The 20,875-nt window shown below is 31.0% G+C and overlaps 1 protein-coding gene across 1 annotated transcript; it reads right to left on the bottom strand.

Annotated features, from left to right (window-relative positions):
* Nucleotides 1–4,527: 4,527 nt before the first annotated feature.
* LOC129234110 (uncharacterized) lies at nucleotides 4,528–20,328 on the bottom strand. Its single transcript, XM_054868002.1, has 5 exons — nucleotides 20,173–20,328; nucleotides 10,513–10,651; nucleotides 9,836–9,981; nucleotides 5,862–5,997; nucleotides 4,528–4,831 (listed from the first exon to the last, which is right to left on the bottom strand). Exons 1-5 carry the CDS (start codon nucleotides 20,207–20,209, stop codon nucleotides 4,582–4,584), a joined length of 708 nt encoding a protein of 235 aa, XP_054723977.1. The 5' UTR covers nucleotides 20,210–20,328; the 3' UTR covers nucleotides 4,528–4,581.
* Between the last annotated feature and the right edge of the window lie 547 nt (nucleotides 20,329–20,875).

Genomic DNA, 20,875 nt, shown 5'->3' with positions numbered 1-20,875 from the left:
ATTCTTCATCATCACCTTTATTAATCATTTGTAAAATAATTCATTACTTTTCAAGAAGCAATCTTATTTTACTAACCGACTTCAAAAAACTAGGTTATGATTTCGTCTTGCGGCTTTTTATGTATGTTTTCGTATTATTCCAAGACTACTGGACCGATTTGAAAAATTCTTTTTGTTTGGAAGGGTATACTTCCCAGATAGTCCCACGGTAATTTGGTCTGGTTTGGATAAGGGGTCCCGGAGAAATCCAAGAAATTTCACACGTTGTGGATACATTTTGCAGCTTACGTCACCGGGCGGAATACGTCAGAGTTCACGTAGACTAATTTCGTGTTTAGATAAATTAGTATTTAATTCATGATTCGGTGGGTTGTCAAGTACGTTAGGCAATAATTATAGGAGGCCCCGACTTCAAAAGGTTATTCATCGTACAGTAATTAAAATCAGTGTTTATTTTATAATTGGGTGTTTAGTTTAGTTGGTTTTTTTACTGGAATTGTAAAATAAATTTCATTTCTAGGTTTGGGTAGGAAATAGTATGTAAGTGTAATCGGTTATTTTTTACTTTTTAGTTCCTAGGTGTTTTTTGAAGGCGTTTTTTTATTTAAAAGTAATTTTAAATGAAACCTAAAATTTGAAAATACAGGACATATAATCCTTTGAAATTGAATGCATACTTTTCAAAATTATTCTAATTAGGCAAACAACATAAAAAATATTTTCACAAGCACGGTTTATTTTCCCACTCAAAGCTGCAAGGGATTAGTGTATGCAATATGCATGTGTCCACAGTAGCCCATCATCATGTGTCCACTCTAATCCCATGCAGCATTTTTTTTCTTTTAACCCTTTTAAAACGTTCTTTTGTAAATTGCGACTGAACTATCAAGTGTACATGGAGGTGCATGTTGGTGTTGTCATTATGCATAAATTAGCAGAGAAATTTTGAAAAAAAAAAAATAAGAAAATAATTCCAGACGTCCATTGTAAACTCTTGTCCGCACTATCCCCCTTCTACCAAATTCTATGATCAAATTAAATAATCAACCATTTACAATAGTTCATTCTAATTTGAATCAACCTTTTTGCATAATTCCTCTAATATGAAGACGATAAAATAATCTCGCAAATTTAAGTCATACATTCATAGAAACCCTTAATTACTTTTGCATCATATCTTTTTTTTCAATATTCCGAGTAATTAGAACGAGAAAATTACAATTGTTTCAACTTATTTCATGCTAAAATGTAGGCGAGCCTTCGATTGAAAATCCATTGTTGATCTTAGTCATTGTAGGCCAGTGCCAATAATGTTTGAGACCAAAATAATTTAGAGCAGGATAAAACCAGCTCGAAAGGTAAGAAAATCTAATAACATTAATAGGAAAAATAAATTACGGGCAAGCTGAGTTCGGGAAGGGGGGTGTAGGGGGTTTAAAGGGGGAAACGGTTTATCACGATTTCCGGAAAAACTAAGAGTCCTATCGAAAAAAACTAAATTACAAAGTTGTTAGTAATAAAAAGATCTACAACTTTTGTATTTGCACTTTTTTTCTATAACCTCAAAATATATGCGAAAAATTCAAAAAACCGACTTTTTGGTTTTTTATTTTTATCTCCCACAAAAAAAATTTTTTTTCACTAAATTTAATGAAAAGTTACCTTATTATGTCCCAAATACACTGTAATTTTTTGAATTTAAAATATTTATTTTTTCTCCTTATTTTGGTTCAGTAGTAAAAAAGCATCAGAATTTTCAATCAAAAATTCTCACGTCAAAATATCTGATTTTTTTAAAAAATCAGAGCAAGTTTTTTTCGTTGGAATCTCTACTTTTTGATGGTATAAAAAACAATATACAATACTAAGGAAATTTTTCGCAAAAAATGTAGAAAATCAATAAAACTCGAATTTGAAAAAAAAAAATCATCACTATGTAAAATTTTAAGCTATTTATTAAATTAACAGCAAACACAATAATTAACAGCAAACACAATTGGAAAAGTGATTATTTTTCATAATATTCAAGGTAACACAGTTGGAAATTGCGGAAATTACTCATTTATCCCATCCTACAGTGTAGCTTGCTATTCGTAATTCCAAAAAACTATAGGGGGCACTGCAGTCACCGTCTAATGGTGGATGAGAAGGGTATAAAACAAATGCATGCTGTAGCTTGATTTTTAATTATTTTAGTATATTTTTATTTTCAATTTGTGTCAATGTAACATGGAAAATTTCATTTTTCGAGTAATTAAAGTGTACATTTTAATAAGGAGCTTAAAATTTTTACATAGTTATGACTTTTTTTTTTCTTCAAATTCGAGTTTTTTGATTTTCTTCATTTTTTGCAAAAAATTTCTATAGTATTGTATATTGTTTTTTATACCATCAAAAAGCAGAGATTCCAACGAAAAAAACTTGCTCCGATTTTTAAAAAAAATCAAATATTTTGACGTGAGATTTTTTGATTGAAAATTCTGATGCTTTTACTACTGAATCAAAATAAGGAGAAAATATAAATATTTTAAATCCAAAAAATTACAGTGTATTTGGGATATAATAAGGTAACTTTTCATTAAATTTAGTGAAAAATTTTTTTTTGTGGGAGATAAAAATAAAAAACCAAAAAGTCGGTTTTTTTGAATTTGTCGCATATATTTTGAGGTTATAGAAAAAAAGTGCAAATACAAAAGTTGTAGATCTTTTTATTACCAACAACTTTGTAATTTAGTCTTTTTCGATAGAACTCTTAGTTTTTCCGGAAATCGTGATAAACCGTTTCCCCCCCCCCCCCTTAAACCCCCCTACACCCCCCTTCCCGAACTCAACTCGCCCGTAATTTATTTTTCCTATTAATGTTATTAGATTTTCTTACCTTTCTAACTGGTTTTATCCTGTTCTAAATTTTTTCGACTTTTTACCATTTTCAAAGCTATTGGCACTGGTCTATTGTGTTACATTGCTTTTATTAAAATACGCATAAATTTTTTAAAGCAATATCCTAGTATAGCAATTAAAGGTATGCAAATTGGCAAACTTTCAATGTAAATGCTGGAAAATGCAAATAAAGTTTTGGGTTGAGTTGCAACTTTTCAACAAAGATGTGTTTTTTATTATGTTTTTCGGATCTTCGTTTTTTTTTTTTTTTTTTTTTTTTTGTAATTGGTATGTGTTTTCAGTTCGTTCTGTTTGAAATATTTAAATATTTGTTTCTATTACCACATTAAAACTATTTTGCTTGCATTGAACTTATGTTGCATATAGAAATGTAAAAACAAGCTAAATGTAATTTTGGTTACAATGTCATCTATCGTGCAGTTTATTGTTTAAGCTAGTTTTTATCGACTGAATAAATTTACCGAACTCCGTCATTGTTAATTTAACCGTCTCTGGCGTTGTCTGATCGCAATATTTGAAATTAATCGAAACCTTTCAAACATACAATAAATACTAAATAAAATAAAAAAGCTTTAATAAACCATGTTTTAAAATTAACCTCTTAATGAAGCCAAGAGTGCCAAACAAACTTGTCCGAACCATTGCTTCGGTCACTCGTCTGTCAGTGCTTATGCTATATTAGCTACCAGTTTGTTTGGCATTCTTGGCTTCCTTAAGAGGTTTTCCACCTCCAGCTCAGTCACTTTCTATGACAGGCTGATGAGTTCTAATAAGCACGAAACTGCAGTCCTCGGCTAGAATGAGTGAGCTGGCGGTGTATTTCATGTATTTCTGACCTTAGCCCTGGCTATAGGGCGGTAACTTACTGAAAATCGTGTTAATGATTTATTTTCTTCAGCAGAACTCTAATCCAAACTTCCACGGATATGTAAATTAAATTATTCCAGGATTTGGAGGTACAGTTTTTATGTTGCCAAAATCAAGCAGCAGCAAGATTTAAATTTTAACACTTTAAATTGTAGTACAGCATTTATTAACATTTTAACAAAGTAGAAGAATCAGTTTCATTTTGTTTTGTCGCTTTATTACCCATAGTCTTAGCGTATAACATACAGACACTATACGAGCAGAGCAACTCAGTTGGTAGTAAGAGCATCCTGCTATAATACATATGTGAAAGGATCGATTATCCCCAATGAGTCGTAAAATTGTTTTTGAATGACAAATTTTCGTTACCTGAATTCTGATTAACTGAATTTCTGAACTTGATTTTATTTTCTTGAATTTATTTTGTTACCTCATTGAGGGAAGGACTCCAAAACACAATTGTATTGCTACTTTGATATCGGGAAAAAAACCATGACAAATCGCAGCATCATATATATTATTTATCGTAGTTGTTTTTGTGGGTACGCTCTAACTTCCTTAAAACTTCATCAAACTCTTCAAAAGTAAGACGTGATTAAAAAAAAAAAAACCTCTGAAATCAGGGATTTTTTTTTAACATCTTAAAAATTGGTGTTGGGATTTCTTCTGTCACGTGCGAATGCTTCACACGAGTCAGCTAATTGTTAACAATGTCTACGACGCGTTATGTAAAAAGTCAAAATAAGTTATTTAGTTCAATGAAAACAATAACAGTTTTATTTCCAAAACACAACATCAGACAACCACAATCCTTTAATCCTTGAGGTAGATCGAAGCAAAAGCTTGTGCAATATGAGAATTCTTCAGAGTTCCTTTTGGTTCTGTACCAAGTGGAGGCAAAACTTCCTTACACTCCTTGGAATCAGGCTGGAACCCGGAGCACAGAACACTGGGGAGAGATGAGACGGCCATATCGACAACCTTGTGGAATGATTCAATTGCGTCCTCTCCGCATCTTTCTGCACCCATTTTGTCAGTTTTGTCAGCCAACCACTGGTATCCACTAAAGATTGTTGAGAAAAAAGAAGGTTAAAAAACTGTATTTTATTAAAGGTATTTACAAAGATTTTATAAAGAAAAAAACATTGTGCTCTGTGCAAAAATTTCAAAATTGGTGTTTAGCAGAAAGAGACACCAGTTAGACCATGAAGATTTTACCATTAAAGTAGGAAAGAACATAACGCAATACTATACGCTGTATTTCATAACCATAAACTTATTAAAATGTTAAATACATTTTTCCTTATTTTAGCGTAAAGTAAAAGGAAATATATGTTTAGTTAAAATTCCAGCTCGAAGGATAAAAAGGAAGGGTGCAACCGTTAAAGTTGTTGAATTTATTTTGGTTAATATTCAAAAAAAAAAAAAAAATGTTTTGCATGCTAAAGATGAAAAATAAATAAAAGAGTAAGTAAATAAATAAAGGAAAAAACAAAACAAAAGTAACGCAGTAATATAAAATGAGGGATGACGTATGATGATTGGGGAGAAATCCAACACATCCTGATAGAGTGACTTTCAGTAAAAAAACTTCGCAACAGCAACAAAATTTCGGACTAACATAGATATTTAACAAACTTAAACTTAATAGATTAATAATAATGTAGAAAATAACAGAGTTTGAGTTACAATTCCAGTATTGAGTAATTTAAACAGAGCTTTTATTTGACATAAATATCAAGCAATTTGATATTTGCTTCGATTGCCTTTTTCTGTATAAACAGACATTTATCAATAAACATTCTACAGTAGAATACCGCCCGTAGTGATTTCTCTCTTTACAGTGGAATCCCGAAAACTCGGCCTGGTGTGGACCAAAATGTGGCAAAAATGTTCGCAAGTATTTTCCCGTGCAAATATTTCATCCTGCTAGAATATGACTAAGTTATCGAGACTTTACTGTATTATCTTTTTAAAATTTATATATAATCACAAAACAATTTGAAATTTTTAAGAAAATAAGTTTCCATAAGAAAAGAAAACAATGAATCTTGTTATTCTTCTATTTTATTATTTTACATGATTTTACTTACCAACAAGCAGTTGGCAATCTTTTATTGGGTGCTTTTTCAGCGAGATCTTCTAATGAAGCTTCAACGTATTTGTAGTGTGCTTTAGCTTCATCAGTTTTAGTTGCCTCATCCAGACACTTAGCGTGTTTCAGGTATTCTAAAAAAAGCAGCAATTATTTTATCTTATTTTTATATGAATAGACATGTGGTGCAAAGTGCATTAAACTTAGTGCACGTTGAACAAAACAGAACTTGAAATTTCGAGTGACATGCGTATATAAATAAAAGCATGTTTAAAATCTTCCGAATTTGACAACGATCTATTAATTCTTATTTCTTATAAGGCCGCGGAAAATCACATTTTCTAAACTATAGAGAAATAAATTATCTAAAATGCTGAAAAATAGCTGAAAAACATCATAAAAATAATCTATTCTTTCATTACCAGTAGTTATTTTAAGTACGGAAATAACCATTTAAAGAAGTCTCCTATTTTACTTCCAAGTTCATGCTTTACCATCTAAGCTTCTCAATTGGAAATCTAAATCGCATGTTCTACTCGTTTATAAATGCAGTTCTCTGACATAATCTCTTCTGAAATCGAGTTGATTAAACGTTAGACTATAACTGATTTTTCCAAAGGAAGCATGAGGAAAAACTGACTAAGAAGTTTGAGATAGAATATACTTAATTAGAAAATAAACTGCACTTTATTATCTAATAAAGCTAACTTTAATATAAAATTTATCTGAAACTTTTAAGTCAACTTTTCCACATGCATCCTTTAAAACAAAACAGTTATTTTATATTGTGAATGGATGGATATTTTAATAATGTCACGAGATTTACGGTTAAATACTGTCCCAAGATTTTAGATGATTGTACAATAAATACTACAATTACACTCGCTACCTACAAATTCAACTGAAGCGTTTTAGTTTTAAAATCATCATTTAGCTCTGGCTAAACTATGAATTCTCACGAGAGATTTTTACCTGCGTTCTTTTTCAATTACTTTTTTTTCAATAAAGAACCACTAGTTAAAACATCAACCTTAATATCGTCCTATATTTATTTTTACTATACGTAGTGCATCTCAAGGAACCACGCTAAGTTCTTTTTTTATTTTTTAATATTTAAAACAGCTGTCAAGTAGAAACTGACTAACGAATATGACTACTAAAAAGAAAATTTTGAGCAACGACTATAATTTAATGCTATTACGAAGTAAATCTAGGTTTTAATTCACCTAAATCCTATCCAAACTCTTAGAATTCGTATAGCAACTGACAGCAAATTTGGTCTCCTTGAGTTTTTTTTTTTTTTACTTCCTTTTCTCCAAAAAAAGGAAGTATTGTATTCGCGAAAAAATTTGACTCAAAAATCGGCCTTAATTTCCATTTTGCTCGCCCCCAAAGGAATATTGAGGTTTTTTTTTTTTTTTTTTCAATCCGACCACACGTGGATGTATGACTAAGAACGTATAGACAACCGAAGTATCCATTTTGACGATACCCGAGTTAATTACGACGAGTTTTCTCGTGACGTCCGTACGTACGTATGTATGTGCGTATGTGTGTATGTATGTATGTGCGTATGTATCTCGCATAGATCAAAAACGGTATGTTCTTGAAAGTTGAAATTTGGTACGTAGACCAAACGTAGTGGGGTCTAATTGTGCATATCCCCATTTGGTTGCACTCGGATGTTCCAAAGACGGTCTTTTACACCTTTTTGGGGGTAAAATCATTGTTAATTTTAATGAATACTCAAGTGTCGTTATAATTTGGCAAACATTTGGCAACATATCGCCAAGCTTTTGGTCACTAAGTTTTGTTACCAACTTGGTGACAAAGTTTGGCGGTTTTATTTATTTTTTTTAATCTGGTTTCAATTTGACCATAATTAATTACATTAAAACTGTCAATATTGGGAACGTTTATCTGTATAAAACGTTTTCTTTGCTTCGGTTCGTAACAAACTTGGGGTGAAAATATTTAAAGTGTTTCATTGCTTACTTCGAGACACTATCATCACTAAATCTGAGCAAAAGGAAGTCATGTGATGCACACATTAGCTCGTTTTAATATACATCATTGCTATAAAAATTTACTTAACTGAAAGTCTAACTGTGAAATCCAATTACTATAAACTGCAAAGAACCTCAAATTTTGTTGTAAGGGGAGTTTTGTTGCAATGGAAATTAAAAGAAATGAAATGCCACTTAAAACGTTATTTCGTCATATCAGTATTCGCTGTAATGAAATTGTACTATATTTTTAAATCAACAATTCTCGACCATTTGCATTGACGAACCGGCTAAATTAGGAAAAAAAACCGAGCGCTTTCGGGAATGGTGTCAGCCAAAAATAAATGGAAATTCACAATATGTACCTTAAAATATTTAAACATAATTTTTAGAAAGTTGCTAAAGGTAATTTTAATTACATTTGGTACACGTGGATACACGTTTGTTTCTTCGAGACTACATAAGTGCTGCAGTTACATTCGATCGATTTCCTTGGTTGACTTTCATTATTGACGCAGTTCAGAAAGTTCTGGTTGAATCTAGAACTCAAGTCAAATGATTTTTTACAGCTATTTTTAAATCAATGTCAAATAAATTTCTACTAACCCATCATTATATTCCGTGTTTTTCTTCGTTTACAGTGTTGTATAATGAATAACGCTGTTTTCCTTAATTTAAAAATTATCTCAATTTTCCTTTACCGTTTTTCAATCGACTAGTAAAGTGCAAATTATGTCACGAGAATAACCTTTAGGTACTTCCCACAAAACGGCATTTAGAGGAAACTCATCCGACAACATTATGGTTTTCATGTTGAGCAATAATTTGTAAAAGCATTTTGTAAAACTTTATTTCTGATTGTCAATGGTAGATGATTTTTTATCGATTATTTTGCAGCTTTACTACATGCATTTGCGTAGTTACGTAGTTCTAACAAATTTTGCTTTGTTGGAAATAAAACTTCTGTTTTATTCCCAATGCAGCTAAGTTATAAGTTTTGGAAATATTACGAACAAGAACAAAAATATTTTATCGAATTTATTGTAACTATCCAAAGTAAAACTGTCCAATTAGATCCAAACGTCTGCGTACATATTCTGGGCAGGTTAGCTGTCATAATTTTAATCATTGTACAAAGGTTTGGTAATATATTAGGCAACTAATATCTGCTCGTGTGATTTGCACGTTCTAGTGCAGAACGTTATTATTTTAAAAATGATGAAATGTTTCTTGAAAGGTCTAAAAACAGTTTTTATGCTTTAAATATATACTATAAAAAGCATCTGCTCAAAATGTTTCATGTATTTTAATAGCAACGCAAAATTGAATAACAAATATATTTTACTCGCTATCCCTGAAAATAAATACATTTTTATCACTTATGCGGTACATTATGTGCCTAGCTATATTATAGTGCTTTATAAATTTCGCAATATTTGACGCAAGACAATTTTCGCAACATACTGTTAACGTGTTAACATGTGCGTAAACAACCGGATATAACACTTAAAAAAACATGTATATTTAGACTAGCTTACTACAGAACAGCGTTCAGATATGTTCTTCCCATAAGATACCAAACTACCATAAAACAGCCAAGACATTTGGAAACATGTATTATGCTAAAGGTGATGGCTCGGTAATATCAATTATTATGATGATTGCGATTAGCGTCATAGTAAACCATAGTAAAATATTATTATCGCTGTGTTATCGAAGAATTGGTTAGAACATGGCATACAATGGGAATACAATAGTAGTATGGAATAATGTTATTTTACAATGGTAGACTTGTAAAATTAACAGTACTAATGTTACTAAATAAATAATAGGTAAAGTAAAGAGGCTGCAATTTATTGCAAAACTTTTAAATCACCCCGGAAAACTTTACACAAACATTTTCGTTTCATTTTGCAGCAAAACGGCTAGATGTGTAATGAAAAGAATAATAATATTCCCAACTTACCTTTTCTCATTTCTGATCCTTCTTGGCAGAATTCTTCAAATACACGGAACGATCCTTCAGCCAAGAAACCTAATGTCTCCAGTTGAAGAGGAGTCATACATTTATTTTGAAAGTTCTCTGCGCAATCATGAGCTTCCTTTAAGTTACTGTAATAATAATAGTAATAAAATATTAACAACAACAACAACAACAATAACAATAATAGTAATAATAAAAACAATAATAATAATAATTATTATTATTATTACTGTTATAATAATAATAATAATAATAATAATAACTATAAAATAATCATAGTATTAAATAGAATCGTTGTCCTGTATTACTAGAAAAAGGACGTTAACAAAATTATGTTTCTAATGATTCATTCTAAAATAATAATGATAAGATAAAGGGAAAAAATTTATTTTTTCTTCAATGCTGAAAATGGAAAATATTTTTCATACAACATAATCTCAGCTGAGTACAACTAGATAACAGCAAGTTTGTAAAAACAGGGTTTTCAACTTTCGTCGAAAACATTGAAACTACTCCAAAATTGAACGAGTTTTAACAAATTTACTGTTTAAGTACAACAGAATGGATTAGTTAATTTATTCTACTTATATCTTCACTATCTTGGTATTTCTCTTCGTGGAACACTTTTAAGCTATATGCAACTTGTTCTTGGTACTTACTCGCATAATTTCTTTACTTGTTCCTCAGTTGTGGGAAAACTTTGTCCCATTTCCTTCCTAAACGCTGCCAGAGGATCGCCACATTTGGTTAGCCTGTCCATGTGGCAATTTTCTACTGCTGCACCTAAAGCTCCACTGGCTGAAAAATGACAGCAGTTTAATATTTTTTGAAGTAACCAAAAGTTCGTATGTTTTAAAATCAAAATGCAAAACAACTATTCAAATTCAAATATTTTACAATAAAAAGTGTCAAGAAATATTTGAAAATAATTCAGCAATTACAAGTATTACAAATTATTTGTGTGTCTTAAATACACACGATAAAAATGAGACTTTTGGGAGGAAAGCTTTCAGTTTAACTAAACCGATGAACTAGTGACTCGTTCTAGAACTACTCCAGAGTCCACCACAGGCCGACCTATCATACGTTTTAGTTCCAAGAGCACTTTAGATCCAGACTTGTTTCAAGTACATATAAATGCACTTTACAACCGCCGCTGAAAGTTACGTCGTAAAAAAAAAGCTGAGTAAAAGCACTTTCAGTAAATCTAACAAGGTAATTAATTTCTTAAAATAAAAAAAAGCTTCTCGGGAAAATGTTTGCGTTGAGAACCCAATTTTCACATACGCAACTTGTTTGAACTATAAACGAATGAAATCTTCCCTTTTTTTAAACTTAAACAGTCAAACATCATTCAAACTACTTGTCTAAAGTTAAGACACCAATTTTTTCAACGCAATTTTCGTAGACACACTAATATCGCCGCACAGTGCAATCTGGTTGATAATCACAGTGGCTCAAATCGACAAAGCGCTAAGCTTTGAATCCATCGATCTCCGAGTCAGGTCTTTTCCAAGATGTTTCAGGCATATGCACAACACAACTACATGTTTTAATGAGGAAAATAGATTATAAAGAACGAGAAATATACACGAAATGCGTTAGTTATACACACGAGTTTCAACATATGTTCTGTTGATAACCAACTGTTGTACTCATGGATCGCCACGCCGCCAAAATGCTCGGACAACGAAAAAGAAGAAAGCAAGAAGGGTGCATGTGCAACTTTTCGCCCGCAAAACCAACTGCGTCATTTTCGTCGCAAAAAAATAAAATAAAATAAAATAAAGTAGTGGATCAGAACTTCAAAGCTACGCATAAAAAGTTTTACTTCAATAGTTTCAGTTTTTGATACGATTTTTTTTATGTTTTTGGAGTAGGTTTTTACTTACTTCACACCTTCACCTTTGAAATGGTATTTAATGACCTTAAACGAGTTATTACGGGCACGCAAAACATGGGCGCTCATAAGCTAACTTTAAGGTTTTAAGTTAAGGTAAAATTTAAGAGATTTTTTATAATTGTTTTAAATTTTTAGCATTTGAATTTTTCGAATCTGGTTGAAGTAGAATGCGTATAAAAAATTGAAAGCGTATTAACTATTGTTTTTCCTTTGAAATTTTACCCTTATTCTAACTGGAGTTTTAAATCATTTCTGCCCTTATTATGATATGAGTAATCTTTTATAATATCTAGTGTTACTTAGGATCATGATACTTCTAACTTCGATGTAAAGGTTATTCATTGTTTCATTAGAAGACAAATAATCTAAAGTATATTGACAAATACGATACAATTCTGAAAGTAATGTCGGAGCAGAATAAACTTAAATCAAAAATTTAGTATAGAAAATTTTAATATCAGAGTTATTCAACATTGACTTTTGTCTAAATACTTTGGTATTTATTCATGAAATTTACTATAAAAATGGAACTACAAACGTCTGGAGGGGAGCTCGATAACCTCTCTGAAAGTGATTTCAGTGCATAATAAACTTAAATTAAAAATTTAGTGAAGAAAATTTTAATATCAGAGTTATTCAGCAATGATTTTAGTCTAAATGCTTTGGTATTCATTCACAAAATTTACTATAAAAATGGAAACACAAATGTCTGGAGGGGAGCTTGATAACCCCTCTGCACCCGTATGGACGTCTATGGTTTAAAACCAATTAAGTTAATTTAAAAGTTTGGATATGATCTTGCGTAGTATTAAAAGTGTTACTTGAAATTACGTGTCTAATGATTTCGAGAAACATTTTTGCAACATTAACGAAAGGTGAACAACTTTAGTTGGGAAAAACTTAACCTGGCAGCGACGTAGCCTTCACAATGCTGCTAGCTTAAGTTTGCCCCAACTATAGTTTGTTACAAAGTAACAGGCATAAACAAAAATTTTGAGACCTAAGCGTCGGTCTCAAGATACGAACAAGTTACCGTTCTTAAGGTGCGGAAGTACAACTAGTCTTTTCTAATTTCATTTTAAATAGATCTTTAATTTTTTTAATGAATTTATATTGACTCGTAAAGTATCTACAAACCAAACTTGGAAAAACAAAGCATAGATAATTACTTTTAGTTCAAACTTGGGATGTGCAAATTGATCGGCAGTACTGATTAGTTGGCCATAATCGGAAATTTTAAAAAACAAATTTTAGAGCCTATCTTTAACAAGAAGCTATGATGAATACATCTTTTGGCAATAAATAAATACTTTTCTGTAAATATTACTATAGAAATTAATATAAAAGTGTACAGAGTAAAAATAAAATTAAGGGTTTAAAAAGTGCTTAAAATTGAATGAAATATTAAAGAATCTGAACTCTAACAGCTGATATTCACATGGTTATTTTATCAATGATTTAATTAAAGGACTTAAAATTGGAATGCGTAAATTGGAATGCGTAAACCCGCTCAACGCCCCCCTCCACCACTCTCTTTTCGCATTGTTTCTTTGCGGGAACTATTGGATTTCATGATTTTAATGTTATTTCTATTGATCCTGCTTGTTTATTTCTGCTACCTTTCTTAGATAGCAGAAATAAACAAATGTGTATATGGTCCCTCAGCAATATTTTGCTTATTAAAATTTTCTATTTAGAAAAAATTACATATATACAGTATTGCAACATTTTCCCAGTGTTTATACTTTTTCTTTCCCCCATTAGAATAGTTCTTTTAGATAATGTTATGTTTTTTCATAAAGAATAAAAGTATTGGATTAAATGGCGTTAATAATTAAAAAATAAATTTTATATTAAAAGTTCTCCTAAAAAAGCTTGTTTACCACACGGTGCCCCCCTAATATTTTAAAATTTTCCTGCATAGTTAAAATTTGAAATTTTATCAACTATAATAAAAAAAAATTGACTCCGGGAAATTAGAAGACATTTTGAAATTATTTTTGGAAAATTAGGAAAGAAGAGAAAAATAAATTATCTCTCAGAAATAAACTGTTGAAATTGAAATAAGAAAGAAAAAAGAAAGTGATGAAGAAAAAGTAGTATTCAAAAAAATGCATTGTGATCATTAATCGGCTAATTCGTCAATAGGCCGATTATCAACAGCCGATTAATCGGTAATCGGTCAATTTGCTTATTGGCGCATCCTTAGTTCAATTGAAATTCATTTTTGAACATTGAGGATTTTTACCTTTTATTTAAGAAATTTTTACTCTTAATGGTGAAAACTGCTTTAAGTGCAATGACGAAAAACTTATAAACCCCAAATACAAATTCAAACAGAATTGAAAGAATAAACACAAAATTGTAATGTAATGTCAGCGCAAAGCTTTTAGAAACAAAAACAAAGCAAACATATTCATGAAAAAACAAGCAATATAAAAAAAAAAAACAAAGAGGAGGAACATGGAGACAACACCAAAATGAAAAACGTGAACCAGGGATTGATACGTTATGAAGGAGAAGACCAGTCCCTTAGTTCACAAAGTCCTTTCCATTTATCAAGAGGAAGGTCCCAAAAACATACTACCTTCCCCGAGAAGCCTTGAAGAACAAATTGAACAAAACAGCATTAAATAATAAAAACTGACCTGAAAAAACCTGTGTGTTTTTACAGGTCAGGTTATATATATATATATATATATATATATATATATATATATATATATATATATATATATATATATATATATATATATATATATATATATATATATATATATATATATATATATATATACATATATATATATATATATATATACATATATATATATATATATATATATATATATATATATATATATATATATATATATATATATATATATATATATATATATATATATATATATATATATATATATATTCATTTATTTATTTATTTATTTATTTACATACACTTGTATGTAATAACTGCAAAACCACTTACCTGAAAATGCTGTAAGAAATAAGGGAAATAATCTTAAAAGCATCATTTACTCTGGTTTTGTATCTTCGCTTCTAAGGTAATACCTTGGTTCAATGAATTCGCTTAAGCGACTAACCGAATTGAAAAACTTCGCTCTGTTATATAGTTTTGCTTATCTTTAAATTTTTAATTGTGACCATATGTTTATGAAAAAAAAATGAGCAGAGTTAAAGAGGTAAGCATTTCCTTAGTATATTCTATGAAAAATATTCTACCCATTATCTTTTTGAAATGGGGAACCCCATTAAAATTAATTCCTTGTTTGAAATTTTGCCAATGCCATTAAAATATCCATTACCCTGTTTACAAAACATTTTCCACGCCATAATAAATGTTTAACATTCTTTGTCATGATTTACTTGCATCTGCAAATTATATTACTTTGAAATTGCTATTTGTTTTATTGGGTTAGAATAAAAAATTGGGTTAGTATTTGGCGTAGTTTGTGAAGTACACTCTAGAACAGTGGTGCTCTACCATGTTTTCCGGGGCCCTCATTTCATATTAAAATCATTTCTGCGGGTCATAACACCAAAGAAATTTTAAAGTATTTTGTTCCTCCTGCAAAACGTGGGAAAATATGAGAAAGGAAAGAAAGTTACAAAGCAATACTTGATGCAATCATTACTTGATGCTTATTTTATTAAAAACATCTGTTTTTTTAGAAACCAATCTTTGGCTCCAAATTCCTGACGTTTTCAATAAGATACGTGCTTTTCGATTTGTAACATCGAACAAAACAACGAGCCACAGCTTCGCGGACCGTTCCAAAACACACTTCTAAGCATTAAAAAAAGTTCTTAGAATGAAAATATTTTTTACGATCCCAAAACATATTTCTGCAGTTTTTTTTAATCGCATATTAACGTTGTGATTTCATCTTTTGATTTTCGCCACAAAGGTATTTATTTATTTCTTAGTTTAAACTTATTAAGGGAGATAAAAATGGACATTCAGGCATCAATTTGATCGAAAATTGTTTTTTGATTACTTTACACTTCTTTCATTTCCTACAAGAAAGTAAAAATGAATTTGAAAATTTGTATGTCCTTGGATGTTTCTGAAAACAGTATACCTTACTGAAAATTTTATTTCGTCTTTGTTAGTATGTCGGTAATTTTTCTTCTGCTTTAAACTATACACATTTATTTATTTATACGAGTTACAAACCAATGTCCTTGCAGAAGTTGACACTCTATGGATATAAATACCATTTTTTTGCATAAAATAAATATGGCATGCGTATGTTTCGAACTTGTCATTTTACATGTCAAAGCATTTTCTATGAAATTCGATTTTCTTCTTTTATTCGTTAAACATTAATAACCGTTTTTTCATGAATTCACTCATTAGAAGGAGGAATTAAAGACAAAGATTCTCTCATTTTTTAGGAAGAAAAATATTGTAGTTTATCTAACTTAAAATTTTATTAGTAAATGATTAACTTTTATCACCAGCACACAGAAAAATCTCTTGCAAGGGAGCTTTTGGTCATAACAGTCCTTTCGTTGATCGTTGACAGTATGACTACTATAACCAAGGTTTCTGAGAAGTTAAGTTTCATTGCACCTTTCTTTCCATCCCTGAATTAAGTGAGTTCAACGAAATTTACCAAACTATTTATTTTTCCTTTTTCTTCTCTTTTTCTGAAAGCGTTGCATTGCAAAGACTTTTAGAGATACGGGCAATGAAAATGAAATTATCTGCCAGTTTTTGACATTCCTTAATATCTCTTATGAGTTTTGTAACGTTTTGTATGAGACGAAAAGTTAAAAAAAAAAAAAAAAAAAGATAAGTAGAAATAACAAAAGCAGAATAGAAAGATCAACATTTGGGGTCCATTCCTTTCTGATTCAAGGAATCCCGTAAAATTTGACTGTTGATCCTTCTATTCTGCTTTTGAATTCATGATTTGTTTTATCTGTGTACGGTTATAAAACTATTTCAACGGGGTAGTTATTCAGTAGTACTTAATACGTTCTAAACTACTGTGCTTATACATTTTCTTTTTTAGTTTTTTTGGTTTTCACGCAGTCGGGTTTTTTGTTTTTATTTAATAATTTTTTATTTTACGTTTTTTAGTTAACTTTCATTGACTCGGTTATTATGATTATAAGACGGTACATTTCGCAACCTTTTAATTTCATTGAGAGAGTTTGTTTGTATCGTGAGGTTTATTAAGTAACTTGCGGTGGTCTAAACTTCTGATAATTAGTCCCTCTAGGGACCTAACTCGGCGTAAAGCTACATGCGCTTGACCTTCGGCAAAAATGCGCGAACTTAAGTCAACCACAATACAGCTATATAAACAGCCTGGATAACTCACGAAGACGCGAAATCGGAAACGTCCCCCCCGCAGGCAAATCTTTCTCGCAAAACTAAAAAAGCCTCTCAAAAAAGCCCCTTGAATCAAAGCAAAAACAAATGCAACATATTAGAGATAAAAATCGAATTAGTAGACTTTCTTTCTTTTGGTGCTTATTGCTAGGGTTTATTTTGATGAGGACTACAATCTGAGTGTCTTGCCTTCGTTACGCATGATATATATTTTTTATTACAGTACATAATACATATGAAGAACACATGAAAGAATTTACATCAGAAAGAGGGAAAAGTACATCTGGAGCAAGGGTGTCTTAACCCACCGCCTCAAGTTGGAGAAGCAATCGCTTAGCCCACTCGGCCATTGAGATTTCAATTAGTAGACTTAGTAAAAAAAAAAATTCAGGCAGCGAAAACTACCTGCATTTGTCGCACGCAGGTAGCATGCGACACAGTGTGCAACACCCATTTTGCGCCGGTTTTTGAAATGGTACTTTTGATTACTGTCATGTGTTTAGTGACACTCAAAAGGTTAAGACAAATCGATTGACGTAAGAATTACCAAAATATGCGAAGGCTTTTAGCCTGTAGAACGCCACATAGGAACAGACATACATACATAGACTGATAAACACATTACAGTCGACTCCCGCTACAACGCGATCCGACTTACGCGAAATGGCTATAACGCGAGTTTTTCCGGAGCAAGGAATTTTGGAGCTAAACCTAATTTCTCGCTCTCAACACGAAAGTTTTTGGAAAGGAGTCGTGATGCAATATTTAGTAGCCAGTAACAAAGCGTTTCGGCTTTGTTATTGACTACTAAACATTGACTTCGTGAATGTACTTTTATCCTTTCAGCATCATTGACTACGCAAGTTACCACGCACCTCATATTTTTCATTTATTTATTCTAAATATGAAAGGTGATGAAAAATTGTGGCACCAGGTATGCTGTTTCATCTAAAGTTTAACGATGGAAACAAAAAGTGAAAAAAATTCTTGATACACTTAAAAAACTAGAAAGTGGGTCGAAGGTGGCACGACAATTATGTATGATTGAATCTTTCATACGTATAATTAAAAATCAAGAGAAGGCAATCCGTATAAGTCCTGACCTTAGTTTTAATATGAAGCTCGTAGAGCAGTGTTTAAGCTAAATGCAAACAATATGAAATTGGAATCTGCTCTTGAATTGTAGATTATAGAGTCCCTGAAAGAGGGGTGTTACCATAGATGTAAATGTTATAAAAGTTAATGCGAAGCTACGGTATTTAAAAATATATTAGAATAATGATCTGATTGCACAGCAAAAATCATCATCTTCTATTTTTAAGTTATAAATGTAACTCATTGCATTTACTCTTGCAGTGCAGTGTTTTATTGTTACTGTACGTACCGTACTGTTTTCTTTGTATTTCTCTCTCCCTCTCATTGATCATTGGTTTTGTGCATCGTAACAGTATTTTATGTTGAATAATGCAGCTTTTTAAAAAATTACATCAATAAATTAGCTGTTAATGTAAGAAATAGTAATATATACTTAAAAAATGATCTAAAACAGTTTAAAAGTGTCAAAAGTGATTGGGTATGTTAATTAAGAAAACATGCACACAACAATTTCCTATAACGCGAAATTTCGACTTACGCGAGGAGTCTTGGAACGCATCCCTCGCGTAAGTTGGGATCCGACTGTACCCTCCTTTGCGTCGCGCACGCGCAGTCGGGTAAAAAGTTAGTGTCATAAAAATGTGAAGTTATGTTTGCTTACTAATTATGTTTAAAATCGTTTTCTTTTGTTCCCCTGAGTGCTAAGCACAAAAGTTGTACTTGTGATTTGTTGCAAAATTGGGTTAATATGAGCAGGTGGTTCTTTATACTGTACTTTGTATTCCTTTATTAATGGAAAATATTAAAAACCAAATAAAACTTTTTTTTAATCTGAATCAAGTAGTTGGAGGCGATTGAAATAGAAAATCTAAGTCAGCACATGAATCAAGAAATTATAAATAAATATATGATTAAATCCTATACCCGCTTTGCCCAAAGCACGTTTTTTTTTTTCAATAATTATAACCTTAAATTTTAAAAAAAAGGAACAAACAAAATGACTAACGCAGTTTGTAGGCATGGTGTCAGAATAATGTAATACTATTGACAATTAAAAAAAAAGAAAAAAAAGAAAAAACTGGTCTTCGACTAACCACAATTTACAAAACTTCATTTTTTTAAAAGAAATGTACTATTTTTTTATTTTAAGCCTAGTTGCGAAATGTTGCTTCACTGCTGCTTCGCTGGGACTTATTAAAACTCGGTTGTGTTCATGTAAACAGGACATATGTATGCATCGCCGCTTACACACCATGGAGGGGGGGGATACGAAGGCCTACCCGCTTTTGGCTAACCTCCCCTATTTCGTCATAAAATCATTTTTTTTCCTTCAGAAATAGACTAGTTACATAAAATTTTTGGAGTAATAAAACGTAGAATGTACATGCTCACAATGTACTATAGTGCAAGATGTCAATGATATCAAAATTTTAACAAATGGCTGCATGACTTTATGAGATGGAACAGATAAACCTTCACTAATGAAAATTAATCCGAATATTTAAAAAAACAATTAGAAAAGTAAATACTAGCTTTTTTTTTTTTTTTTTTTTGACTTTTACCTTAAACAAAGGAATAAACGTTCTAAAGATCGTAACAATATGCGTGTTTGGATATACTAAATATCACAATTTATAAGTAGTTTGCTACAATTAATAGTAACACAAAGCTAAACATTTGGCATATTTTGTTTGTAAAAACTACAAAAACGTGAAAACCAGAGTTTATTTATCTGTCACACTAACTGAATAAAAGATTTCATGCAACATGACACCTTGTACGTAGGTGTCACGGGTAATTTAGAGTTTTTAAATTGTGTAGGTTCAACAAACAATTATACTTTAAATTAAATTGTTAAATTAAAGAGTTGATTCATCAAAATGTGGGGTCAATTATTGAATCTAAAGACATTGGATAAAGATGGTTAAATGTAAAATAATCGGTCTATTTACTCACCCAAAGCCAAAAATAATAATTCTGTGACTAATATCATCTTTCAGTTGTAAGATCACAGAGACACTTATTAAAACTAGTCGAAGTTCAAGTGGAACGAAATTTATATAACATATACTTGCCTTAAAAGCTAAAAAGAAATAAAAAATAGCGATAGAAAAGCATTATTCCCATTCATTAAGAGGAAGACGATTTTTCTTTTTTATCCTCAGATGACCATACAAAGCGAGAAAAGCCCTCAGGCCATTTACTCGGAAAACTTTCCCTTCCAACGACTGTTTCACGTGGCTTTTTCTCACTGCTTCGTAATTTCTTGCGCAATATTTTTTTGTTAATGACCAACTTGTTAAAATTTTGCCGCGTAATGGGTAATCACCCCAGCCCAAAGCACCAATTAAATAAAAGTTTTTGGTGCAAAACGGCTATTGCCACTTGTTGAGGTAAACATATCTTTCCCAAGTTTATTACGTCGCTAAGTACGTCATAAATATTGCAGGTTCACATTAAGTAAAGAAAACACTGTGGATTCTCTTGTTTTCTTGAATGAATTATTAATATGTTATGTGTTTTGGTTTCCTTGTGCAATGAAGTATCCTGTTGATTGCATGCACAATTTTAAGTTTCCTACCATGAATCAGAATATTTTTACTTTTATGAAAAGAAAAAAATAAATAAAACAATAGTTCGGAGAAATTTATTTACAAAG

This window comes from Uloborus diversus, chromosome 1 (assembly GCF_026930045.1).
Source record: "Uloborus diversus isolate 005 chromosome 1, Udiv.v.3.1, whole genome shotgun sequence".
In the NCBI taxonomy this organism is placed as follows: domain Eukaryota; kingdom Metazoa; phylum Arthropoda; class Arachnida; order Araneae; family Uloboridae; genus Uloborus; species Uloborus diversus.
This window is presented reverse-complemented; position numbering and strand designations above follow the sequence as displayed.

What these genes read in the sequence shown, in the direction of transcription:
- LOC129234110 (XM_054868002.1), bottom strand. Translation starts at nt 20,209, where the DNA reads ATGATATTAGTCACAGAATTATTATTTTTGGCTTTGG. An exon ending in ATTATTATTTTTGGCTTTGG is followed by an intron (nt 10,652 to 20,172) that starts GTGAGTAAATAG and finishes GTCATTTTTCAG; the next exon opens with CCAGTGGAGCTTTAGGTGCA. An exon ending in AGATTGCCAACTGCTTGTTG is followed by an intron (nt 4,832 to 5,861) that starts GTAAGTAAAATC and finishes AACAATCTTTAG; the next exon opens with TGGATACCAGTGGTTGGCTG.